This window comes from Oreochromis aureus, linkage group 11 (assembly GCF_013358895.1).
Source record: "Oreochromis aureus strain Israel breed Guangdong linkage group 11, ZZ_aureus, whole genome shotgun sequence".
In the NCBI taxonomy this organism is placed as follows: Eukaryota; Metazoa; Chordata; class Actinopteri; order Cichliformes; family Cichlidae; genus Oreochromis; species Oreochromis aureus.
Genome location: NC_052952.1, coordinates 2,289,546 through 2,317,291, shown reverse-complemented (window position 1 = coordinate 2,317,291; position 27,746 = coordinate 2,289,546). Strand labels below are relative to the sequence as shown.

The 27,746-nt window shown below is 42.9% G+C and overlaps 1 protein-coding gene and 1 long non-coding RNA gene across 2 annotated transcripts; one reads left to right on the top strand and one right to left on the bottom strand.

Moving 5' to 3' along the window:
• Positions 1–1,888: 1,888 nt before the first annotated feature.
• Positions 1,889–9,407, top strand: LOC116319987. Its single transcript, XR_004199420.2, has 3 exons — positions 1,889–1,991; positions 4,769–4,844; positions 4,924–9,407. It is a non-coding gene; the product is annotated as an uncharacterized LOC116319987 (long non-coding RNA).
• A 2,274-nt stretch (positions 9,408–11,681) lies between these two features.
• Positions 11,682–27,122, bottom strand: nod1 (nucleotide-binding oligomerization domain containing 1). The gene is given in 12 exon segments (XM_031739476.2): positions 11,682–12,307; positions 14,244–14,327; positions 17,103–17,186; positions 17,407–17,490; positions 17,576–17,659; positions 17,937–18,020; positions 18,099–18,182; positions 20,063–20,146; positions 20,225–22,037; positions 24,326–24,500; positions 24,935–25,133; positions 26,931–27,122. Coding segments are annotated over 11 exon segments (2,826 nt in total). The 5' UTR covers positions 25,112–25,133; positions 26,931–27,122; the 3' UTR covers positions 11,682–12,234.
• Between the last annotated feature and the right edge of the window lie 624 nt (positions 27,123–27,746).

The following is a 27,746-nucleotide window of genomic DNA, read 5'->3' as shown; positions in this document are numbered from 1 at the left end:
TTTTTATCTCATAGGTTTACTTGGGATGTTCTGTTGGAATGGACAGAGTCCTCTGAACGGGACTTTGTGCTCATACAGTCACATCAGTATCAGGATCTTACATCACAGCAGGAGAAACACCCACTTGTTCCATACACCTCAAATGGGAGCGTTTGTGTCATGAACGACAGGGCTCGCAAAATCGCTAGCCCAACGTCGCGGAGCTAGTGATATCTCCAGTCGGGCGATCATATAGCCCGACGGGCGGGCCCTGCACGATGATCATCTATTGTGTCTTTATCAAGAAATTATATCCTTTTGCGCTTCTATGATTAATCTTGTGTCACCTTTAAAACTGCTCTACCAGACTCAGGATGTCATAAACTGGCCATAGCGACTCCACTGGATGTAGAATCAACATACCCACATAAGACTACAGCTGCATTCGATCCATCTTTTTCCCCTCTTGTTGTCCCTCCTTGTTCGTCATAGAGTTAGCTGTAGAGCAGCTCATCTGCTAATTGGATGGTTGTTGGTTCAGTCTCTGTGTGCTCTAGTCTGGAGTTCTTACCAAGGTGTCCTTGGGCAAGTTACTGAACCCCAACTTGGTCTCTGATGCATCCATTGGCATGTGAACGTTAAAAGCAGAATACAAGCAGAACACTGTGTATAATGCGTTCAGTGCTCGAGTAGAAAAGCCAATGAAGGAGTATGGGACCTGGCATATGTGCTTGGACTGTGATAGATTATCTTTCTCTGTGGCACATGAGAGAGTCATGCATCGTCTGTCATTGGGATGTTAGAAGACCAGATCAATGTTTCCTCACATTACTGCAAATATTCCTCCGTCTCAGCTGACTCCTCTTTCCTGCTTGATTCTTTGTCTTCATCATAATTGAAATGGATGATGTGCAGTCCTCTGACACATCTTCTATTCCAGTTTCACATTCTGAAAACTCAAGAAACTTCAAGAAGCCCAGTCACTTTCTTTCCAAGTTCCTCAGACTACAATGCCCTGGATGCCCAAGAACCTACTTGAACATAGTTCAGATTCTTCATCACTTTTCTTCACTTCATAGCCTTCTTCCACTTCTGCAGGTGGGTGATGTGCTTTTTCAGAGAAAGGGTAGCATGTGCTCTAAATATTGACAATATTTTCTATATCTTCTAACCCTGGATCTTCCTGAACATTGATTCTTCCTCCTCATTATACTAGAGGACAATATGTGCTTTGTCCTACTGGTCATTGCTTTGCACAACATGGTAAAAAAAAGTATGCTCATCAAAGTATGCAAATCTCTAGTGCAATGGAGGCTTGTGAGCATACTTTCTGTGTATGTATTATTGTAGGGTCGACCTTACAATACGAAGCACTTTGATGCGACTGTTGTTGTGATCTGGCGCAGTATAAATAACATTTTATTGAATATAGAGCACCTGCCTCCTCATTGTGCTGCCTGTTGTTGTTGTTGTTGTGGTTGTTATGACCAGTGCTTGACCCCAAACATCAGTGATCCAAGATCAAAGATGTTTGATAGCAGTATGTTGGGAAAATACGGCCTTTTGCAACACTTTGTACTTTGGGGTCATTTTTGTCCACGAGGACAACAGGTGTTATAAAATCGAATAAAAACCCCATAAATAAATCAAATTACTTAAAACTTATTCCAATCATGCATAGTATAGTAATGAATAACTTCTGTTATTTTCAGACCATTTGATGAATAAAAAACATATTTTTGATAGCAAAAGATTTCTGTAGAGGACAAAAATGACCCGTGGACAACACAAGGGTTAAACACACTAGATTTTACTGCAGTTCTGTTTTGCCAACAGAGGCTGTGTGTTGTGTTATGAGTCGTCCTATAATCCCAGTCATGTCTGTGGTGCTGTGTGTTTGTTCCAGAGGACGTCCTGCCTCGGGATGCAGGAGAATGTGCCATCTGCCTGGAGGAGCTGCAACAGGGAGACACCATCGCTCGCCTGCCCTGCCTCTGCATCTACCATAAAGGGTTGGAGCCTCGTTTGTTTTCCTTTCCATCTAATAGTACAGTGGTCCCAGCTGTGGTGTGGCCTTAGTGACACAGTTAAGTGCCAGGAAGTCTTTGTAAGGGATTACAAGCTTCCTTCAGCCACTTCATTCATTTCCATCACAGTGAGGACTTGTGAAGATTAGGCAAACAAATGCTGGGTGTCCAGGCAGAGATGTTCTTATTGATCTTACTGATTACAGTCTCACACTCATATTTGGCTGCACTGAACAAACCAGTCCACTCTTTAGTTCACCCCCTGAAAGTGTTCCTGTGCTGAGATCAGTCAGAGAGACGGTAAAACAGAAGAGCGAACTTTGGAAGATACCCACTTGATTTGACTGCTGAAGCCTAAGCGAGCTTCAGAGGAGGGATGTGTTTTGCATAGTGGTATGTGGCTCTTGTCCCTCATCATGAACAGGAGAAATGAGAACAGCACACAAACATGGCTATAACAGAAAGAGGAAGCAGCAGTGTCAGTTTAAACTGATGCAAAATTGAGGTTCAGGGTTAAAAAAGAACAGTCATGCTGACAGCGAGGGACAAGTGGGACGAGTACTTGAGTCACGCTGTCACATTATGTCACAGAGGGCCTAGATTGGGCTTAAAGTGGATTTATTGATATTAGTTTCAGTATTTACTGAACTGGCCTGTCAGCTGGTATCAGCTCACTGTTTTAAGATGAGCCCCAGACTTTATAATGTCTTGGCTGCAGTTTTATAGCCACATGGTAACTTTAGTCCTTCTTTTAATAACTGAATATGAATGTGGCCTTTTCTGGCTGCTGCCCTTTCAGAGATGCTACAAGCTTAAAGTTTAGACCAGGACACACAGACATCCTTTAATATGACAGCACTCACACCACTGAACATTACTTCTTCACCTTTGAGCTTTCATTAGTTTCAGGTAAAGACTGTATTTAAAAGATGGACAAGTCTGACCTATGAGTACTAAAATGCTTTAAAGGCCAGCGATGGGTGACTCTTTCTCCGAGCTTGACCTCAGCAAACACTGCCCAGGTGACTTTATGGTTTCAGCTGGTAGTGTGAGGTCAGACAGTGGAAAACATGAGGTTCATTTTGTAAGTTATAGTCAGAAAGCAGGATAAACCGGAGTGTGCTCATTGGCTAATGAAATGTGAGTGTTGCATCAGCCTTCAAGGCACCAAGAGCAGCGGTGAAAACCGTCAGCTTGAGGTTTTGAGGCTTCACTAACCAACAGGAAGCCACAGTGGCCGTCCACCTTTTATATGCAGTTTATGTTTCAGCTGTTTTTCATATAAACGCTGTCTGTGTTTTTAATGAACTGGACAGAGGTCGTTTTGATTCCTCCTAAAGTGTGGATCTACATACATAAATACATTAGGATATTATAAGTATGTAAAGCATGTTTTGCTGATAGTTATTAATAATGTTTCAATTCAAGTCATTTGAAGGAGGAAAGTGTTTAACCCTTTAAAAGCCGGTCGGAGCGGACACGCTCCATTTTGCGTAACTATTTTTAAATCCCGGTAGCTCTGCAACCATGTAAGCTAGCGCAATAATTTTTTTTTGCATATGAAACCGGAGGAGTTGTTCTTACATCTTAAGCCATCAGCTTGCCCTCGGTCACGGTTTCCTTCCACATATAGCTTTGCAAAAACTGCATAAAAAGCGCTTGCAGCAACAAAAACATAATATTCCAGAAACAGGCTTTGCCGATCCGATCAGCTGTTCATAACACTTCCTACGTCCATCAGCGTGAACTATTGCATGTCCGCCATGACCTGCCCGAAACCGGAAGTGACGTCATTTTGCGGAAATGTAGTTTTTTACCATCGGCGCCTCATGAGCCTATACTGTTTTTTTTTTAAAGTTATGTTTGACTGTATGACTTTCTGTGTCGTTTCTGGGATGCTTAGGACTCATATTGCACTGCTGGAAATAGTTTATTTTGATGCACATGCTGTTATTTTGCAAATTTGCATTATAATATTTATTTTCGTTTTTCGTGCAGTATATGAAAATTGGTGTATTTCAAAAATAAAACTATGAAGACACTTAAAATAAATTTCCTGTGGAGGGAAACTAGTTTGTGCAACTTTTTTTACTTTACAGTTTTGAGGGATAAGCCTCTTAAATTTCTCTAACTAGAAATATATGTTAAAAAAACAAAAACGATTTTCAATTTTTTTGTAGTTTATTGCATTTTTTTTGCCATTTATGTAATTACTATGGACTTAATGCATACATATTATTAAAATTTGGGCTATAATGGTTGTATTGATGTATATCAACTTGAAATGCTCCCAAAAATGGCTCCACAGCATATAAAAATATAATATAAGCTCTGGCGGACTTGGTTCTATGGTAGGTCTTAAAGGGTTTAACTGCTTTGTTCTTTCCTGACATTGTCAGATCACGTTAGAACCCACTGTGGTGTTCTGAAGGTGAAAGAGAAAACACCTGTGCTTTCCTTAGCCTGAGTGGGTCAAGTCCAACTCAGTCCACTTCATTACAAATGACATATAATAAAAATACGTGTGACGAGACTACTGCACACCAGCAGGTGTCGCCAGAGGCAGCAAAGTGGACTTCATGAGCTCCAGGTTTCCTTTATTAATATGCTTTGTACCACATGAACAAGTGAAAATAGCCGTAGGTGTGGTAAGGTGTAAAGTTTGATGAGGTGCATCGTGGCGGAATGACTCGGGCAGCATCGCTCTTCTCACGCTCCACGCTGTCTCACAGACTCCTCCCGTCTTGTTTTTTCTCCTGCAGCTGTATCGACGAGTGGTTTGAGGTGAACAGGTCCTGTCCTGAGCATCCATCGGATTAAAGCTTTTTCATTGCACAGGTAAAATCCACATCCACAGACGTAAGATAGTATTTTTTTTTTAAATGTCAGCATCTGATACTTTCCTGTGTGATTTCAGGTACATGAGCAGTCCCACAGAGGGATCTGCAAAAATGAAATCCCTGGATTCAGGGACTCTGCTGGACTCTATGACCACTGTGATCGGTTAACACCCTTCCTCCCACAACCCACCCACCCAATAATGTAGTACCACAGTGTGCCAAATCTCATTTAAGCAATCTTCAGGGATACAAACTTGTGTTTTATGTTTAAGTTGCACATCTACACTCAGCGTCAGAGTTGACAGACTCCTCCATCTCCACATCGGACCCTTTCCAGCCCTGACAGTCGGGGCATGACGGCAGGCAGGGCTCTACTTCCTGACAGGGACGTGTCAGCAGTTTGTACACCAGTATGGAGGAGGAGGAGGAGGGGAGTTGGAGGGAGACTGTTGGCTGACGCGCTCCGACTCGCCCCCTCCCCTCCTCCGTCACCATCAGTGTCTCCCAGTGCCTTGTTGTAGCGACGCTCGGCACGCAGCAGGCAGGACAGAGGGGAGTCCATACTACGGCCGAGCTGGCTGTCCTCCACCCAACGCCCTACAACCCCCACCACCACCAGGACCATCTTACCACAACTGCCATTCTACCCGAGCAGGAGAAACAAGCCAGAGACGGCGTGTCTGCGTCTGCAGCTTCTCGCAGCTGACAATGCTGCTGCAAAAACGGTGCCAATCAACTGTGAATACTGTCTAAGACTCAGTCATCAGTGCTTTTTAGACCCCGCCCACACAGTGAAGGTCTTCAGGTACAGGAGCCCAGTCCATCTCTCACCAGCCTGAACCCACTGCAGCACATTGCTGCTACTTCTCTAACACGATAATTGTTCTGTTTGCCAGAATAATGTGACGCACAACAGCATGTGGAAAAATGAGACTAAATTAATAATCCAGCCATCCTGTTTTTTAACTGCTTATCCGACTTCAGCCGCGTCCACACAGGGAGCAGTTATTCCCCGTCTGAGTCTCTTCTTTCCCTCAAGTTAGCCCACTTTCCTGGCTGGAAAAGGCTACAGCCCGACTTTTGGATATGTGGTTAAGAAAATGGATGGATGGATATTTTAACCCTCTGCTAGTAAAGACTTTAACTCAGCGTCACGTTCATAGACCAGACCCGTCTTCATCAGAACCTGAAATACTTTGTCCCCACCAGCAGATGTCAGTCTGTAGCACCAGGATCTTGAGGTATAACATCCAGGCTGCCGTACATGTGGCTGCAAACGGCTCCAGTGCATGCTGCAGAACCCGCATGAACCTGCAGGATCGCTTATTCAACACCAGGGTAAAAAGCGTGTGAACAGAATATGTCATGACATAAATAATGTCTCGTTCCATCATGGACGGGATCTGGTAACGAGGCAATGTGGGAAAACCTTTGAAGACCTTCAGTTAAGTTCTTAGCTTTGTGTTCCTTCCTGTAAGAATTAGCTTCAGTTTTTTGATCACATCCGTCAGCTCTGTGTTCATTTCTGCATCATAACCGTAGCAGCTGCAGGTAAACCGAGCCGCTCCGAGTACAGTGTTATGTCTTTGTTGTTTGGGACACCAGACTGAGACAGTTTACTTGTGTGGAGCTGCAGGACTATAAAGGTACCAGGAAAACACTGTGAGCTCTGTGAGGTTTTTCCAGGCACTGACCGCTCACACTGGGAGTCAGCAACTTGATCTCGATCCTGGCAAATGCAGCAGTCCAGGTGCTGAGGCTGAGGAAACTTAAACTAAACAGAACTGGAGGGACTAACTGGACCTGTCTGTTTGGGGTTAGGTGTGCCTGAAGACCTCACTGAGGAACAGTGTGGCCAGACTTTCAGTTTAAGAAAAACAAAACAAAAAAACTCCTTGATACTGATTTCACCAACAAGCTCACATTCAGCCTTAGAGGACGAGCTAAGCTCAAACCCATCTACTGATCCAGGGCTTGTGTGGATCCCAAAGCTCCAAAACATCTGAAACTTGTCATCCTTTTCCTGCAGTCTCTTTTGCCTGTGACTCCAAGACTAAATCCGCCCCTTCCTAATTGCCCAACCAGTTGGCGAGCGTTTGCTGGGGGTTGCAAAGAGGATGCTACACCAAAAACCTCCTTCCGGTTGCTTTGGTTGCGAGCGGATTGCCCTGGTCACCTTTAGATGATCGGTGAGTCGTTAGTGACTGTCTGAAGACAGGTCAGCAAACTCCATACAAACTATGAGTGACCACAGCAGTCTGTTAGTGACCAAGGCAGCAGCCTGTACCTCTCTGTGACCACTGACTACCACTACCACTCACCCACCAATCAGAGAACACACGTTTGCCACCAGGCAGCCACACAGTGATCTCCAGGCTTCTCATCTTGTAATTATCATCATTAAATGAACAATATGCAGTTTATTATTCAGTTTATGCTTGAAATCATGCAGAAGCTGCATCATGTTAGGGAGGTGGAAACAATGGCTACAAACCAGTTTTTTAAGATTTGTCATTTTGGTAATTGAACTTATTTACATAGTAAAGTGTTTGAAATCAAACATTAATATATTGTTTTAAATATGAGAATAATGGAAACGTCTGTGTTTAGATGTGTGCCTTCTAGTTTGTAGAGACATGATCCTTTTTTTGTTTTGCAGTTTCTGTAGTTACTGCTCTCCACCACTGGGAGGCAGTGCACTCTCACTTATGATCTTGATGTGCTTGACGTTATTTTTGAGATCTTTATCGTGAAAGCAGGACAGGAAAGGTTCCTGTGTGGCCTCAGTAATCCCAGGGACTGTGAGAGAATGATTGTGGTGCAGAGGGAGGAAAAATCTTTTGTTTTTCTTATTAATAGAATAACCTTGGTAAATGTTTTATTATTGGTTTCCTACACATTCCTCAGACGCCGACTGATTTTAGGTGTGCGAAGTCAACATTCATTTTGTGCTTATATAAATATGTAAAAAGAATCACAGGCAGCAGTTTGTTTAGTTTTTCTATCTCCCAAAAATGATTTAATGGCTGAAAAGATTTTCTAATGATGTTTTTTATTATCATGATAAGTTTGCTTTTTATTGTGACTCTTGCTGCGTTTACCGTGTCTTCCATGACGTGTGTGTGTGTGTGTGTGTGTGTTGGGGGGGTTGTTATGTAAAAGTATGACGTTTTTTAAGGTGAAACACTGGACTCTGTGAAATGTAAACTTTTTACGTCATTAAAAGTTTTCATGAGCAAATGACAGAACTGCAGAACACGTCGACCCCTGTAGCCCCTCCTCTCACTAACCATTTTCACACAGTCCCTTACTGAACACAGACTGCGTGTTTGAGCCGATCTCTCGTGAGTCAGCTGGGAGTCCTGCTGATATACGAGCTGCTTTACTGTCGTTGTTGAATGTATTGAAACCTGTGTGGTTCTCTGGTGGGCGTTGGTGTAACCTGGAATGCAAACGGATCAAAATTTGGAGTTTTGGGATCCACCCCCGCACATTCATGACTACTGAATCATCACACTGTATTCTGGAAATCAGACGGCCACACAGAGATTAACCGAGCCCGGTGACGCGCTCCCGTCGCACAGTGGGCCTGCGGTTCCACGCAGTGCGTGGAGGCGGGATCGGTCGTAGCGACAGAGCGACCACGTGGCTGCTTGATGGACATCTCACAGGGCTTTGACTGTACCGTCATCTCTCACTCTGATCTGAATACTGCAAGACATTACAACCACTTTTTCCTAACTGATCATGCAGCTGATTCCTGTGAGCAGGTCTGACTGTCTTTTCATTTCTGTCTGTGAATTTATGAGGAAATGTGCAACAGATCTGGCCTTAATAGATGACTCTGACATTTCACTCTCCTGTCCGTGTGGGTTTTTGTATTTCCATCGTTTCACAATAACACAGACACCTCTAATACCGCTGTGGCTCTGACACCACGCTGGATCCTTGAACTTGAAAAGGTTTACGGGGAAGGCTGGTGTTAAATGAGAGCATCTTACGAGTGGAGTTTTAGAAAAGCTTCAATTATAGTTGCAACTTAGACTCTGTAGTAAAACATTTCCAGAGCTTTCTGCCACGTGGCGTGGTCTTCCTCAGGAGATGACGTTGTCTGTGAGCTCAGTATGGAACTTGGGTAATATCAGTACAGACTGAAGGCAAAGTTCCAAAAACTACAGTTTCTGTAAATGTCACTTGAGGCTTGTTCCCGTTCAGACCCCCGTGTAAACATGTCCCGCTCTGCTGCAGTAGCACATCTTTACAGCCTGGTACAGAAGCAAGTTGAGGAAAGTTCTCAGGAGTCAGCAGCTGTCATTTCACCCGTCGTCACTCGAAATCACCCAGTGTCAGTGACCTTTCATCCTCTGATGGCCCTTTAAGCTTGATTCAGACTTCTGCGGCTGAGCTACGTCCTAGCTGACACTGTAACCACAAACTGTTTTCTGACATTTTACAGCTTTCCAAGTGAGAAAGACCTCCTCCACAGATAAACAATTAAATGATAGAAAAGTTAATTTTTTTTTATAATGGGTCCACAATAAAGGTCGTATAGATAAACTGAGACATAATGTTGAAGTACGTCTTCTTCTTTTTTCATATAAGAACATATGTGAGGGATTCATTGCATGGTTAAATACATTTACACTGATGGAGGTGTCTGACTGGCCCAGCTCGGGCTGTACGCGGCCCGCGATGTAAAATGAGTTTGACATCTGTGATCTACCCTAATGTCAGCTGAGCAACTCCATCCAATCAGAGCACTGTAAATCTGTCTTAATTCAATTCAATTCAATTATATTATATTTATATAGCGCCAAATCACAACAAAAGTCGCCTCAAGGTGCTTTATATTGTACAGTAGATCGCACAATAATAAATACAGAGAAAAACCCAACAATCATATGACCCCCTATGAACAAGCACTTTGGCGACAGTGGGAAGGAAAAACTCCTTTTAACAGGAAGAAACCTCCGGCAGAACCAGGCTCAGGGAGGGGGCGGGGCCATCTGCTGTGATTGGTTGGGGTGAGAGAAGGAAGACAGGATAAAGACATGCTGTGGAAGAGAGACAGAGATTAATAACAGATATGATTCGATGCAGAGAGGTCTATTAACACATAGTGAGTGAGAAAGGTGACTGGAAAGGAAAAACTCAATGCATCATGGGAATCCCCAGCAGCCTACGTCTATTGCAGCATAACTAAGGGAGGATTCAGGGTCACCTGGTCCAGCCCTAACTATATGCTTTAGCAAAAAGGAAAGTTTGAAGCCTAATCTTGAAAGTAGAGATAGTGTCTGTCTCCTGAATCCAAACAGGAAGCTGGTTCCACAGAAGAGGGGCCTGAAAACTGAAGGCTCTGCCTCCCATTCTACTTTTAAATACTCTAGGAACAACAAGTAAGCCTGCAGAGCGAGAGCGAAGTGCTCTAATAGGGTGATATGGTACTACAAGGTCATTAAGATAAGATGGGGCCTGATTATTTAAGACCTTGTATGTGAGGAGCAGGATTTTTTACAGAGTCATTGTTAATAAAGTTAAACTAATGACAGGTGTATTAGTTGCGGTGACACCCCATTAGATGCTAAATGACAGTTCACACCATGGTGAGAGCTGGGTGAACTCTTTCAGTGACCAGCCTCAGACTCTCAGTTCTCCAATGGCTTTTTTGTATTATTGTGTAACTTGGGTCATCACGATGGGGCTTCCCCTGTTTGCACTGGCAGTCAGAAATCCCCTGCACAGCCTGCAACTCACTGGAAAGAAAGAAAAGAAAATCTGGCAATTATTTATTACTGTAGGTACATGGAGGCTGATCAATACTGGATCTTTGCTTATTCCAAAGAATAAAACAGTTCTAATGTGAATATATGAGACTGTCCTGTCTCAGACATTATCCAGTTAACTGGCCTCTACGGTCTGAAGAAGCACAAGGTAAATGTGCTGGGTTCATGACGCTCCCAGCATTTTGGCCATCATCATCATCATCTTCTCATTTTGAAACCAGACATGGTGAGCGAGGGAGGAGAACGAAGCTAAAGTAAAGTAAGACAAGTGAAAGCAGAAGGTGGTGCAGACCACAGCCTGCTGAGGGAAGGCGTGGTGTGTTTATACCTGAACTCAGGTAAGTGGCAGAAAACTGAGACAAATGAACCAACTAAGAAAAAGAATAAATCACTCAAAGATCAAACTTGAGGCTCTGAGAGCTGCTGGTTACTGCTGTATTTGTTAGGTGTGTATATTTGATAGTGTGCACCGAGAGAAGACGCGGTCCCAGCATGCTTCATATCTGCGACTGTGTCGGGTTTGAGCCCCAACAAACACAAAGAATCTGTACAACAAAAGAAATCATAGCAAGCTTGAATATTTCTGTATGTCATCCATATAAAAACAGGATTTTACAGCATGTAGGTCTGTTAGCCTGTGGGGTCCAAGCAGCCTCTCTCACATGGGTTAATGTTCATACTGAACAACACTGGTATGCATATTATTGCACCTGTGTGTAAGGAGCGCCGGCTCTCTGAAATGACCACGCTGCCTGTTTGTTTATTAAAGATTACCTGGGCCAATCAGACGGCTGCTTGGACAATGTTTTTTAACTGAATCGACCAAAATAAAGCATTTTGCTTCGTTTTCTTCCTAAACAAACACACACAAACATTCCAACACAAGGACCTGATCCCATGTGTAAAACACGCTGGTAGTGATATAATGAAGTGTTGGTCACGTCTGAAACAGCCAAATCAAAGTCTTCACTTTATTCCAACAGAAATGTCTGAAGAAAGCAGCGAGGAAAGCCCGTGCTCGACACAGAGGAACTGGATGAAAGGTTCACACATTTGCCACTCACAGATATAGTGTATTTATTTATTGTTGTAACACTTTTAACATTTTAGGTCACATCTACACAGAAACAGGAAACTCTAAAGAGTTCCAGACCTTTGAACCACCATTAAGTATGTGGAAAACAGCATCTTGTATAACAGTCAGATAATAAATAAGAAAAAGCATTTACAGTACACAGAAATGCACACAGAAAACAAGGTGTGCATGTGAGGAAGTCAGCATAGTGTATACTTCTTGTTTAAGTTCCCACTTCCTAATTTTTGTGGAAAACTGTGAAACACTTGTTGAAATTTTAGGGTAGTGTCCCCAAAATGAAACGCAGTGATGTCGTTCAGGGATTTAAAAAAACAAACATTCTGTTTTTTCTTCCATTAAGAATAATAAATAAATAAAAACAGACTATGGAGGTGGTGCGACTTTATCCCCACAGCATCGGGTGAAACTGCACCAAATCCGTTTGCTGACACCAGCATCGCGCACACGGACCGAGTGCACACACTTCCTCCTTCACACAGCTCTGTGCATGCGTCATGTGAGGTGCCCAGTCAGTGGAACCGCAGCCGCTTCTCTGACACAAACTGCTGCTCTTCCTCTTCAGAGAGCCGGTTTCCTTTCACGCTGTAGAAATACAATCAGATTCCAGTCATGCATTCACAGGGACAACATTACCGGCTGCCCAACGTAACCTGCAATTCACTCTGTGGATGCTTTCAAAGACGGGTGACAGGGAAAAGCTGGACCTAGTGCTGTAGAGGGCATCTCCCTGCTAGTCTGGGTCCAGTGTGAATCCAGTTCAGCTCCAGATCGAAGAGATCAACACATCCTCCACCACCAGCGTTACTTCTGGTGGCACGTACTGGCCCGACACTTTAGGTCAGGGGTCCCCAATCCCAGTCCGCCGGTGTCCCTGCAGGTTTCAGATGTGTCCTTGATCCATCACAGCTGATTTAAATGGATAAATTACCTTCTCAACATTCTTGCAGTTCTCCAGAGGCCTGATAATGAACTAATCATGCGATTCAGGTGTGTTGACCCAGGGTGAGATCTAAAACCTGCAGGACACCGGCCCTCGCGGACTGGGATTGGGGACCCCTGCTTTAGGTTATGTTGTTTTTTCCTTTCATTCATCATCTGTAATATCTCAATAGACCCTTTACCGATGAATCTGATATTTTCTGTTTCAGTTGAACATCTGAATGATGATTTTTTCTTCCTTCCCAGTAATAAAGAAAGCAGAAATTTCCTGTTTTTTACTGAAATGACTTGGGAAAGCTTAATTCCTCTATTTTATTAGCTCACTGTCTGTTTCAACAGAGAGACATGAGAGCCATCAGCAGAGCTACACCCTTTGAGCTTATTTACGTGCTAGTCCATTACTGTAGGGTCTACGTTACAACAGTGGCGCCTGTTGATCAGTAGATCAGTGGTTCTCAAACTTTTCACAGTGAGTACCACCTCATATAATATATGGCTCTTGAAGTACCACCCTTATGACCGACATTAAAGTACAGTAGTGTAGGCCTATTTAACACCACATACAGTTTACACAAGACAATTTTATGTCTTATAAGAATGGTATTTATTTTAACTGTTATAAACAGGATGTGACATAATGATAATAATAACAACTGTACTGCATTAAAACATTCACAGCAGGTGGGATATCCAATCTTTAAGTGATGACGTATGAATCCTGCTTCAGTACAAACTACTCTGAGTTTATTAAGGCTGTTGTGTTTTTAACATGTTTCGTTGTATCTTGTTCTATTTAATCTGAACAAGCCCCTAAAAACAGTCAGTGATCACTGTCGGCCTCTCTCTGTTTTTATTACCGCTAATCATTTTAAAGCTCAGTTTTTAAACCCTTACACTGTAACTACAGCCCAGCCCATGCAGCAGTATATTAATGACTAACCTCGTATTGTGGATGGATTATCTCAGTTGTTCTCCTGACTAAAGTTTGGTCCGTTTACAGCATCCTGCCATGCGATTGCATTTGTCCCTAACCATCGGGAACCCTCACGCTAAGTGTTCATCCTCCAGCTTCACTGTTTATGTTATGCTAACATAGCTGTGTCGCTAGCGATCACGTAGCACATCATTATATACCAGCTAGCCCAACTTCAGTAACCCTACAAACGTCACTGCTGTTTAGTTTCCTGTCTTCATTTATGTTGGAAGTGATAGCAGAGCTGTACGTTTGAATGTTTCAGAAATCTCTCAGTCAGAACATGCTATATTATTTAATCTTAAAAAAATTTTTTGGAGACTTCCTGTCTACCACTAGAGGGAGCCCATGTACCACCAGTGGTACACATACCACAGTTTGAGAACCACTGCTGTAAGGGATTGTACTAGCTTATTCCACTTGCATTTAACAGCCTTACAGTTACCAATCCGTCCCTAACTAGCTTAAGTTTGTGTCCAGAATAAGTTGAACTTCAAATAATCATTCTCACAACGTGGACACCCACCCTCTGCTTGGTCTGACATAACCTTAGGGGGGAGAACAAAACACCTAGATGCCAAATTGTCAATTTGAACTGATGCTCACCATATCTCTTTGAGTCCTTTGTTGTGAGTGAGGGCCTCAGCGAGCTGCCTGATCCCTTCCACAGTGAACTGGTTGCTGATTAACCTGCAGACAAACAAGCAGTGACTGACAAAGGACACTGAGCTGTGTAAGAGTTCCAATCATTGACTGTAGAAAAGATGGACGACGCGACTCCGCCTCCTTCCATTGTGCAAAAATGAAGCCAAAATACCCCGCTTGTGGAGGCTGCCATCTTGCAAATTTGGAGCCAGAGTCTGCGCAGTAGTGACTTGAGGTGGAGCGACTGTGTAACGCTCCGCCCACACACCGCTGGACGTGACCGCAAACACGCCCCCCTACACTTTTTACGTAGCCCGGCTGCTCGAGTTCTTTTGCTGGTTTACCACGACTGACGACTTGTTTAATTAAGGTAAATACAACCACGTCACTGTTATAAAAAAGACACACAGCTTATCATCTTGTAGTTCTAAAATCACTCTGTTGTTAATTCGTTAGTTAGATTAGCCGCTAGCATACGCACTGTGTTGGAGGCTTGTTGCTAGCTAGTTAGCGATGCTACACACCTGCTACTCTAATAGTCTGTGTTATTGAAGGATTCAGCACTTATGTTTTTTTTTTTTATCCATTTTTAGACAGCGATGAGATCATCTGCACACTCTACAGAAGCCCAGAGTTACTGTTAATATCAAAAATATAATGCTGTCCTTTGAGATTTTAACATAAGACTGTGAGTGTAATGGATCTAAAACTGTTTAAATCTTCAGAGCCCTCTACAGCCTGGTAACATGGAAACTTTAAAAACATCAGCAGAACGTTTCAGTAGTGTGATTTGTTCTTTTCATTTAATAATAGAGTCCATATTATATCAACAGCTACATTCACCCTGGAGAGAAACTAGTGAGGGAGACCATCAGGACCAAGCTGGGTTTCCTGGGTCCAGAGGTTTGGAGAAACTTCTTCCTTTTCTTCATCACAGCTGTCCTGTGCCAGAAGTTCTGTTGACCCACTGAGAGAGGCTTCATTTAAGAAACACCACGAAGACTGAAGCTCATCGCATAGATCAAGCAGGACTTATGATCTTCACCAGCAGTTCCCTCACAGGGAAATCTTCATCACTCCTCTGTAGGCCCGATCCAGGAGATGGATAAACCCAGCATTTCATGAACACTGTGATGGAGACCTTTGGTTTGTGTAATGTTATAAATACTCGGATACTCTCCAGAGACTCCGGACTTTTACATAAAGATATTATATTCAGTCCTGTAGAAAGTTATATATTTAAAATATATGATCCTCTCTGGTTACTCTGATATGAACAACTCTGAATCACTTTATGGTAAATAACACACAATCTGCAAAAAACTGTGAAAGAATTTCAGATGACAAGTTTGTAGTTCAACATACAAGTGATGACGTTTGACCTTCATCAGGTTTTATTTAATTGTGTTAGAGAAAATCTCATATGCTCTTCATGCAGGTGAGTACATCAAGTGTTTAAAACGGAAGCTGTGCAGGTCTGAGATCAGCAGCTTTGTGAAACACCAAACTGAGGTCCTGTTAATGCTGATATATAGTGACACAGTTACAGGGGTGATTAATCCTTTTGTTTTTGTCTTTAACTTTATCAATAAAGCTGCAGCTTTCACTACAGCACGTGTGGTACTTTAACCTTTGTACTGTTTTCATCAGTTCATTTTGCAGTTAACATGTGAACATGTTGGATGATCTGTCTGCTGTCACTGGGTGGTGCTGAGGTCTGAATCTGAGGGCAGCTCCTGTAATCACAAAGACAACAGAACCATCAAACTCAGATATAAATTTTCTCCCTCAAAATTGAAATGAAGCTGATTCTTCTGTCCTCACACACTCAGGATCTGAAGTTCTTCTCTTACATTTTTCAGTATTACAGTACACTACAGTACTTTAATCCATAGTTCCTGATTAATGAGGAGTTACTGAGTACAAGCTTTTAAAAATATGTTACTGTCTTTACAGATGTGGCAAGAGCCTGAAAACATGCTGTTGTTTGCACATATTTAATAATCAGCTCTGCACAGGAGCTGCAGCAGGGTGCAGCCTGTTGTTTTTACAGTATAATACTTGTAATAAAAGTACAGTAACAGTAATTAGTGACTGAGTAGCCCGGGGCGTTTCTCTTGATTTCTTTAGTAAATTCATTCACCTGCACAGATTAGCTAAACGAACCCCGACAGCCGAGTGCTCATTTTAGCTAGCTAGGTCTCAGGACATAGCTAAGGACGGTAGTTACGGATTAGCTTACAAACACGATTAACTTACCAAAAAAGTGCAGCCGGGCCTCGGGTCCTTCTGTCGGGTAGTCCAGTTTACTGAAGAACACCTCAGGCTGTCAGGGTAAAACACTCGGTCGTGTTTTCGTAGCGTAAACGCTGGCCCTCCTCTCAGAGCCTACGCTCTATCTGCTATTCCCGAACAGAGATACGCAAGTTTCTCCGTGACTGCAGCTGCCAGTCAAAGCTGCTATGATGACGTTTCAGCACAATTTAACATCACCGCGGTAGGAATTAGAATCAAACTTATGGGAAAGGAGACCCCCTGGACATCAATCAGCATGATGAGAACTATTGATAAGAAAAGAAAGAATCTTTGGAAAAAAAATTATCTGAGGACAATAAATTTATTTTAGTCTGACCCCAGTCCCATCCGCTAACATGGAGGAGGCGGGGTTTATGACCTATACTGCAGCCAGACACCAGGGGGCGATAGAGACGTTTTGGCTTCATTTTTGGGGAGCTGTCGCGTCGTCCATGTTTTCTACAGTCAATGGTTCCAATCCATGCTGTGTAAACAGGGTGCAGAGTGATGCTGTGTTGTCCTTACCACAGGTGGGTCAGACCAGTGTTTGCCTGAATCATGTCAGCCAGGTGTGGAGCCGCATCATCAGTCATTTCATTCTCCACCAACCTAAAAAGCACAAACAGCCGTGAGACTATAATCACTCTGAAGAGGCAGCATTGACTGTGGTGTAGCTCCACATCCATAAGGTCGACCATGTGTTTAAGTGTTGGGCTGCGAGTTCTTTCAGAATGCAACTAAATTTATAACTAAATACAGGTGGAGGAGGCACATCCCAGCTCTCCTTCTACCTTACTGATGTCGACACAGGGGCACGGACTGCACATACCAAAATATCCTGAGTGCCGTGTTCTCTTTCAGTGCTTCAGCCAGGCCCCGCCCACCTCTGGATGTAATGCAATTGGCCGACAGACTAGAAGACAGAAAAAGAGGAAAGATTTTAGTCAAGAAGTCTGGATGGGCATTTTTATTTTTGTGCCGTTTTTGCAACTTCCTACCTGAGGTTGGTAAGGCTCGGGTGGTTCCTCAAAGCTTCTCCAAATGCTTCTGCTCCCTCATCGCCAATACTGTTCCCCCACATCCTGCAAAAATGCACAGAAAGCCTGATCAGGCACATGGTTATCATGTCCTTCCTCAAATGTTTTCAGCTGGGCTAAACAACACAGCTAAAAATGCATCTCGGTGGGATTTCTCTCTTCGTCACATCTGGTTTCAGTCATCAGGGTATATTTCTGTTGTGCCTAAATGCTCAGAATAAATGCTGGAAACTTCCTCTGTCACCATTAAAGCTGCCTTTTTACTTTGTTTCTTACACCTCACCAGTTTGCTGAATTTCCTGGATGAACACTGAATTCTTACCCCACGTCAAATATTGACGAGCTCTTCTTTATGGCGTTGGCCAGATGCCTCCCACCAACACTGGTGATCTTGTTTTTACCAATCCTACAAAGTAATGTCAACGTATTCAAAGTTAGTAAGGTATGTTGTTTTTTTCCCCCAACGGAGGTATTTTTAACTTACTTGAGAACTCGCAGTTTGGGACATTCTTCAATGATCTGAGCAACAAGCCTGGCTCCAGCATCTGTGATGTTATTGTTGTAAAGCCTGAGGACACAAATACAAAAATCACAGTCAGTGTTTGCGTTTTTAATAAGATAATTATAAATTCATAAAGAGCATAAGATTCAGACAGGTTTTAGAGAAAATGGAATAACATAGCAAGCTGCTTCAGGCAGGCAACTGAAGCTGCGCTGCAGTGTAAACACCAACATCCTCGCTCTGCTCTGACGTCTGACACCAAACACACCAGCCTGAGCTGAGCAGATTTCTATCTCTGCCTCAGAAACGTCAGCAGTGCTGCTGCTGCCCTGCATCACGTCTACAACCCTTCCACCATCCCGGCATCCACCTGGATCTTCTGCTCATCACATGTTATATATTATATATTCACTGTGGCCTGTTCAACGCGGAACATGGAAGTGGATCCTAAAAGGCTAAAATGTATCCCTGAACAAATCCTGTCACGACAGCAATACCTACACAGACTGTTGTAGGAACAGTGAGCCAACCCATTGTTTAGTAACATTTCTGACGCGCTGAGCATTGTGAAACAAGACGTGTCGAGCACAGAGTGTATCTGACTGTGAAACCAAGGGACACTGCATGCTCATACAGCAGAATTAGCTCAGGAGCAGTGTGTCTGTGTGGGTTGTTGGGCATCAAGCACTTACTTCGCTCAATGACACACAAATCAGTTTATAACTTTTGTCCCGATTCGAAATACTGAGATCCAAAACGAAATACCAAAGGCCCAGGAGGATGCAATCAAACGGAAGAGTTTATTGAATACACATGCGGGGAGGTACGAACTGCCAAACATCAGTTGTAGAACTCCGCCCAAAAATACACTTCAGATTGCTTTTATAACGTCAGGGTTGGTTAACGCCCCTTCTCGCGTTTTACAAGAACGTAATTTGCATATTTTACAGACAATGAGCAATTTTAAGAGATAAATGCAAACACTGAAGTTCCCCTTTCTGGCATCCTTTTCCAAATATGGTGATGATCTCAGGCCCTGAAGATCTCCAGGGACTTGTCCTCCTCTTTGGCCCATCCTCTGTCACCTGTTACTAGGCAAACTCAAATGCAACAAGAAGCTGAATACATTCAGGCCTTCACTCAAGCCTGCTTCTTGATTATATGTATTATATGTGTTTTGTAGGCGTGTATGCATTGAACCTTCCATAGCTCCAAGTCACTTACTCCATGTTTCGCCGGGACATTCACGCCCAACGGAGCTTATATCCTTTTAATTAATTGACTGAGCCACAACTCATTAATAAGCACAGAATGCAATGTGTATAACATGATTACAGTTGCGCCTGCAATGAGAGATTATTATGTGATTATGATAACACCTGTAATACAGACTTTAATGTAATGTCAGCAGCTTCAATAACTGCTTCAATGGAGTGATTATTATATGGTTTAATGCAATGATCATGACTTAATGCAAAGTTAATTAATGCAATGATAATGATAATAAGCATAAGTAGCAGTAAAATATTCCTTATTCCACACTTTATACAACTACCTCATCCAACCGGTTAACTGGATCAGAGAGAGTTTGAATGCTGAGTAAGAGCAGTACAGTGCTATCCAAGTACCAAGCTATTCACTGTTGAAATACCTTTAAAGTGCTGAGCCTTTACTTTCAGATTCCTCCATGCTATGTTAGTACTTTCACATCATTAGCAAACAGTGCACGGCTGCTGAAGTGTGAAGAAGTGAGCACACAATGTAAAACTGAACTGAACAGTCTGAGCCCCTGGGTGCTACTGAGGCCAGGTGTCACCGATCCCAATCTGATCCAAATATCAGATCAGTCCGTCTCAAATGTTGACGTAATCACGTCCAAAACCCTCGATATAGTCTAAATATATCGAGGAGTAACGAGAATTACTGGGTTTACAACGTTTACTCACCCCAAAACCTCCACAACTTTGTGTTTGCACAGCTCCTCTGCAAGAATCTCAATGCTGCGGTCGGACAGGTGATTCACACACAGTCTGCAGGGGAACAGTTTTATTATTTATTATGGTTCAGAGTTAAACGAAACACGTGTTTGAAAGCACGGCCGCACTCACCTCACTACTGTCATCTTGCAAAAGGAAGGCTTGAGCTGCTTCACCCCATAGTCGCTGATGTTGTTGTTATCCATGTCGAGCCCCAGGAGTTTCTGACGGTGCTGCAGCACAAAGTTCAGGGCGGTGCAGTCACCCGAGTACACGTTACAGTAGCCCAGCTTGATGAAGCCGGCCGTGATGCCTTTCGCCGTCATCTCAGCAATGTCTTTGCTTCCCGTCTCGAATATGCACCTCAGCATCCACAGGAAGTTGGGCAAGACATGAACTTTCTTGCCTTCTTGGCCGTCGTAGTGGGGTAAGCCACGCAGGTGGAACTTGACACTAGTGGAAAGGTACGACTTCAGCAGGGCTCGCTTTCTTCTTCAGTAAGACGGAGACACCAGATGTCCCATCAAGCTTCTTTGACTCTTGGACAGCAGGCCGCACAGGAACAGATTAGTGAACTGCAGGTGTTCGTTGCTTGCAAACGGCTTCTTTTCGCTGGGCTTTGAAGAGCTACTTATGCAGGAATCAAGAGGCAGACAAGACACCTTCCTTCTCCTGCTGCACTCTGTGAAGAACTTGAGGATGGAGCTGGCAGCAGCCTGCTCGTCCAACACCAGAGCAAAAGCTGCCAGGAAAGACTGAAGGGTCATGTGGAGGAACTCAAAGGTAGCGGAGCTCCCGCTGGTATCCTCCTCACTAAGAGGTCTGAGAAAGCCGAGAGTCAGATCTTCCTCTGTCACACCGCGCACTCACTGATCTCCTCTTGGCTGGAAATGAAGCTACCTCTCCATACCCTGCAGCGCCAACTTGGCAAACGCAACAAGAGGCCTGAGCCCTGCTTTGAACATCTCCGAGGTGCAGCGGGTGCTTTTCTTCAGCAAAGACGGAGCAGGTGTAGCGGAGCGACTGAGGAACACTTCGGACAGCAGGAGGAAGATATCGGTGAGCGTGATGCAGGTTTCGGGCAGATGAAAGCTGTCGTGCATTGTGTGCAGGTGTCCAAAGCTCTTAAATACAATCCAGCAGAACAGCGGGGTGGAGCACAGTCCCCAGAGGTGGGGGCTGGCATCCAGCTGAATGGATACCAGCTCTCTGTGCTCCTGCTCCTTAAAGTGCAAGTCAGTGTAAGTCTTCAGGTGATCTGGGGAGAACCCACGCAGAGCCACCTTCTTTCTGATCACCTTGCTTTGGATCTCAATCCCTGTCCGGGCCGTCAGCACTTTTTGAGAGCCCTTGAGTAATTTCCCACAGAGCAAGCTGATAAGCAGCTGCAGCGGGTTGGCCTTATCCTCCGGTGAAACCACCTCAGGCAGGTTCATCAGGTCCACGTCCTCCTGAATCTCATCGTAGCCGTCAAAGGTAAAAACGACTTTCTCAGGGAAGCGCAGGATGTAATCAAACACTTCATTGTCTGGATCGTGATCTGGGTAGCAGTTGTGTTTGAACAAAAGGTCTCTGAGAGAGATCTGTTCTGCGTCCTTGAAGGTGCTGAACATCCTACAGCGAAACTTAAAGAAGAAGATGGCATCCGTCTGCAACTCTTTTGTGGACCAGAGGTTCTGGAGCTTCTGCAGAAGGATGGATTTTCCCACACCAGCATCCCCCATTATGTAGATGATTTCACCTTGGGGGTTGAAAACTGCGTGATCTCCCAGGAGCTGGTCCACACTCTCTAAGAAGCCCAGGCTTTCGTTGCAGTCATTTAACAGTTCCATCACAGTGTCAGTGTAGAGGTCCTCCAGCCGCGTCTCCTCTTGCTGGCCATAGGACATGATGAAGCTGGTGTCCCGGCTCATGTCATGTCTCAGCTTCTCACAGTATCTGCTGACTTAGTGCACATTTAAAATATGTCAAAGCTTTGATCGCAGCCAAACTCATTCTTAAACCGATCTAGATCAGTGCATCTGTGCAGGATTCACAACACTTCACTGGTTCCACATGCTGCCATGTTACAGCCTGATAACAAAATAATTCCATTCAAGTTCACCTCAAATTTCTCAACACAGTAGTCCCTAATGACTGAAAAAACTCAGAACTGGTGCAAATGTATTAAAAATAAAAAACAAAACTTGACATGTGCAACCTTTTCCATGACACTCAGGTGCATCCTGTTTCCACTGCGGTAAACTCAGCTGATTGGACATGGTTCGGTACACAGCTGTCTGCATGTCAGAGCAAGCCATGAAGTCCAATGAATGAATTATCTTCAGGCCTCTGAGACATGATTGCACAGTGAAGCACTGCGAATACTTTCCAAATGCACTGTAACTCACAACACTACCACAATAATAGCACAGCACAGCAATACTATCATCTTCTAATCTAACTGTAGAAGACAAAACACCTCTAGAAAGACAAAAAGTTGGAATTATCTATTTGTTTGTTGTCAGTGTATGTGTACTAACATAGCAATTCAATTTTCCACCACTTTCACCACGGAGCTCTGAGACTGCTTAGGCTGCTGCCCCTGGATGGCTGGAAGATTTATTGTTTTTGTATCATTTTAAATTTGAACTTTCGTTGGGATGGTTGCCATGAATTACTATATATAAGATAAATCCTATCATCAGTGCTAAATGTGAGTTTTTACAGGGGTAGAGAATGCATAAGCATGGCATTTTGCTTTCTTGAAACGTAAAAGGTGATTGGCTCTGTGTCTGTTTTATAAGGAGGTTTTGTTCTTTGTAAGAACTACAAAAAGGTGAAGCAGTGAGAACTGAGGGAGTGGAGTGTTTACAACCTGAGTGCCCACCACTCCTCAGCTGTTTCATAAATGACCAAAAATAGCAAGAAAAATGTATCAGATTAAAAAAGTAAACACGAGAGTTGAGTAACTGGCCCGGGTGTGAGAAAGCTCCAAAAGTAGAACATTCAGTGTAAATTGTCCATTCATCTTACAGCACTGCTGTGGAGCCTTGTCAGGAGTGTGTCTGTGTGTGTGTGTGTGTGTGTGTGTGTGTGTGTGTGTGTGTGTGTGTGTGTGTGTGTGTGTTGCATTATCTGTAGCTACAGACGGGGGGGATTTCTTCTGGGCTTCTAAAGACAAAAAAAGTGCTTTCTTTATGATTTCAGTGCACCGTGTTTTATTGGTCATCACATGACTTTATTTAAGGGAGAATTGCAGGGTGAAGTCGACTGGTTCCAGGTAGGGAAGCTTTTGTGTGGCTTAATTACATTTAGTTAAACTTACACAAAATTTAGACCAAATGCCTGAAAATATACAAACAAAAGTTAAACATAATTGATATCAGTTCAAATGAATAATAAGGTAAAATGTTACAAATGTGTCCAAATGTGTTTAATAATGTGAAAAGAAATTTTAAAAAAATAGTGTGCCTACCTAAAAAATGGCCAGCTGTCTGGATATTTTGTATCAAATATTGTTTTGTGACAGAGTGCAGGTTGCCTTCTGTTATTAGTTGTTTCTTAGATATTGGCTTTAACCACTGCGTTAGTTATTCTAGCTTATCTTACTGTATCTGTTACCCTGTTTTATCCACACACAAATAAACTGTAAGGGCTGACAGAGCCGTTTTACAACGTTTGTCTCATGTCCAGCTAAATCATTTACTTTTACAATACATGTTACATCATCCAAATCTGTGTGGGCAGAAATGTGCACTGAAATTGTGGCATCACTATTAACATTTAAGACCTGTGCATACTGAACATATTTTGCTTTTCAAGTCCTTTTGAGATATTCTGAGACTTTAGCAGGTGGTAAGGTCGTGCATGTTTCATGCTCTCACAAACAAAAATTCTACAAGTTCAAGTAAAAAATAACAAATAAAACGTTTTTTTTAAGTCAAGAACACTCAGGGACTCCTTTAATCCTGCTACATCAGCCTGATAGTTACTGTTGTTATTTAAAACACCCACATACTCTACATATAACTTCAGTCGCTCAAAAAAACTCCAGTCCTGCTGATTTCTACTATTTCAGTTTGAAATATTACTACACTTTCTGTGTATTCACAAAGAAACGATGCTGTTATTCTTGTAATAGATTTTTATATTCTACCATAACTGCTCAACTGGTAAACAGCAGACTGACTTCTAGTGATACAGATGTGAGAGCTGTAAAGTATGAAAGAGGTCAAAGATAATGACACCTACTTGGATCAGTGTTAACCACCTTCATCACTGTTACATCTTCACTTGGGTTGTAGTTGATTTCTTTCAGCCATGGCTGCAGGTCTATGTATGCATCACATACTTTATAAATTATGAAGATTAAATATTCACAGGCCTCCTCCCCTTTGCACTGGACTAGCTCCAGGATTTTGCGCACCTAAAAAAAAAAAATCATGAAAGAAATTCAAACTTAGATTTACATTTTTTAAATTGTGTAGTATGTATGCAATCTACTGACCTCGAAGGAGAGTTCAGAGGTCAAATGTCACATGATATTTTATACAGTACTTTCTATATATTCACAAAACACACAACACCTGTAGGAATGATAGCTGTCCACCAATAAATTACTAAGTTGACCTTGAAGACCTTGATGGACGATAGCTAACGTGTCATAGATCGTTAGTATGACCTCACCCTCCACACGGTTTTACCAACATGCAATCCAAACTGTCATGTTTACACACAGAATGATGACACGCACTCATGCAGACGCTATCACAAACATCACCTCCTCGGTGGAAGCAGGAGTGGTTTTTAAATTCAGAGATTTTTAAGCACGGTTTTTGTCTCGGATGTTCTTTTTTCTACCTGATCAGCCTTGGTGGCAGTTTGCTGAACAATCTCAACATCCTCCTGACAGAAGAAGCCACAGGTGAACAGGTTGTCCAGGATGCACTGAATGCTCCTCAGCCTGGTCACGAGCAGCTCTCTGTGGTAGGTGAGGAGGCTGGAGCACGGCACCCTGGCTTCTTTTATCTGATCCATATTTACAGGACAGCAGTCACCTCTGTGGAACAAAAGACAGAAACTACACTGTTGACAGCACTTTAACATCACATGGTAAGCTTCTTTCTACTCCTTCCTTATTCACAGGGGGTCACCTTTGTGATTTGCACATGACACAGATTTTCACACCTGATGCCCTTCCTGACACAGCTGTCCCAGATATTGGAATTTCTTGAACCCCGTCATCACCCTTCATGTTTGGAACATGTGTTAACCACCTAGCCACTGTGACGCGATTTTTGTTAAATCAAATGGACTCACACAGGTTCACTTCTTATCATTTAAAACTGATGACAATTTAGTTACAAAATTGCTCGAGTACAAACAGCAGAGGTCTCTTTCATGCTTTCAGCCCAGTGTTAAAACAGAACCTTTGTGTAAATGTAAGAACTGTTTTATTGGCTCCTTTCTTTTAAACCTGTGTTCAGAGCACTTTAACATTTCAGACTAATTGCCCTTTTCATTATCAATAAAGTCTGATGATTGATTTTTGTGTGTGTAAAAAGGAAATCCAAGTCAAAATCTGTCAAATTGCTTGTTTTCTTTAGTCCATATCTATCAAAATCAAGGCCTCTGAAGCTGAATTTAACTCCTCGTTCTAAACAGTGGCCTGCCCAGATCTAGCTGTGGTCTCCACTCATACACACCAAACTACAGCACAGAAAGGCCATTATTTTACCCAGATTACTACGAACCAGTTCATGACCTATCACAATTTTTTTTATTTTCAACTAACTGTTCAACTAACTCAAATATAAAAAAATATCATTACATCAGCAGGTAAAATTACAGGCCAATCAATAAAGTGTCTTTAAGATTGATAGCAATACCAATATTTGATTATATGTTTTTTTAAAAAAAAGGATATTGCAGACATTGGCTATTTTTTCTTCCAAACACACAGATTCCTCAAACATGTGTTATGTGTAGTTATTTATTTACGGTTTATGCTCCAGCCAACTCTGCTGGATCAGCTGGTTGTGTTTTTGTTTGTCCTGCCAAAATGTTTTTGTAACATGTATTTGTTTGTTTTTTCATAAAAATGTCACCTAAAAGAAAATTAGCTAAAAATAAAAAATAAAAAACCATCAGCACCTGCCAATGTCAGCAGTGGCCCAATAACAAACAAGGACGCTATCATCACAGAGATACAGACACTGTAACCCATAACACAAGGAACCGTTCCCTGAATGTCCGAGGGTTCTATAGCCTTCAGGGAACGTTCCGTGAAGGTTACCGTTTGCTGGGTAACTTACCAATTCCTTGATTTTCCGATTCTTAACACACGTAAGTAGCCTACACTCCTGACGTCGGTCTGAAACACTGAGTACTGGCAGCTGCATTTCACAAATACTGTAAACACACAAAGGCTGGCAAGAACTTGTCTGACCTGCAGCTCTTCAAACGCTGTTTACAGAGTTATCACTTCCGAAGTTCGTGCTACAAATATCTTTCGCATCTTTAGTCACAAAGTAACACAACATTTGGACGTGTTTCCCCGCTTTTACTGTCTAACAAATCCGTGCCCTCGATCTTGGAATGGCTCTGTTTTGTTTACGGAAATAGAAACGTAGTGAAGAAGAGTCTGTAACTGACATGAACGCTTAGCCTCTAAGGTCAAAGTGACAGACCTGTCTTCCACTCAGCCGTGCTGACCCTGTTAAAGAGCACCTGAAAGCAAAGGCGCCCTAAAAGTTGCCAATAAGAAAAAATGATGTCTCCGAAATTCATTCCAGTTCACAGAAAAGTTGCCCGTACTGGACGGTATCGTGGGTACAGAACCATAAATGAATCCTACCATTGTGCTGGGTCCACACCAAAGTTACAGCCGGGTTAGAAAAGAAAACTAAAAGGAACTAACTTCGGTTAAAATGCACGACAGCCCATTAGGCTACAGTTAGTGAAGTGCATGTGCCGCCCCTTAGAAAGCATCAGCTGTAGCCACAGATGCAGGAAGTCAAAGCGCTGTGAATGGGTGCGTCCTTTCTTCACGGGGTTTCTCAACCTATGCGTGCTGCGTTCAAGGTCCCGCTAAAGATGTGGAGTCCTGCACGTTTAGTATGTCCACCCATCTCTCTCTTTTTTTAATTCTCTTATCCAATTGCTGCAGGAGAGGTGACGGGGTGGTGGTACACCTTGAACAGGTCGTGTATGTGTATCTATAAATGAATGCATAAATACATAAATACATGTGTAAATAAGCCCTTGTTTAAAATCTTTAAAATGGCATAAATGTATTAGAATTTGAATAAGAGTCAACACTATGTCCAATGTATTGTATTGCATAGATATCAGCTGAAGTTGAAATGGGACTTCTTTTATAATAGACCTGCTAATTTGATTAACATTGTCACCGTCCTCTCAGGCGCGTGGTTGGCCCTGAGTGTTCTCCTCTCTGCCTTCTCGGGTTTTTCAGTAAAAAGAAATGTTTAGTAAAGGAAAAGTGTGTTCAGACATCTGCCTATCACAGCGAAGTCACATCGGAAACACCAAGCTACCCACCACAGCGGGTCACTCTGATAAAGCGTCCCCATGTAGCCGCCGTTACTCATCGTCACCTGCGCGCACAGTCTGAGAGGAGGAAAACACACCCTGACTGTGAGCTCTATCACCT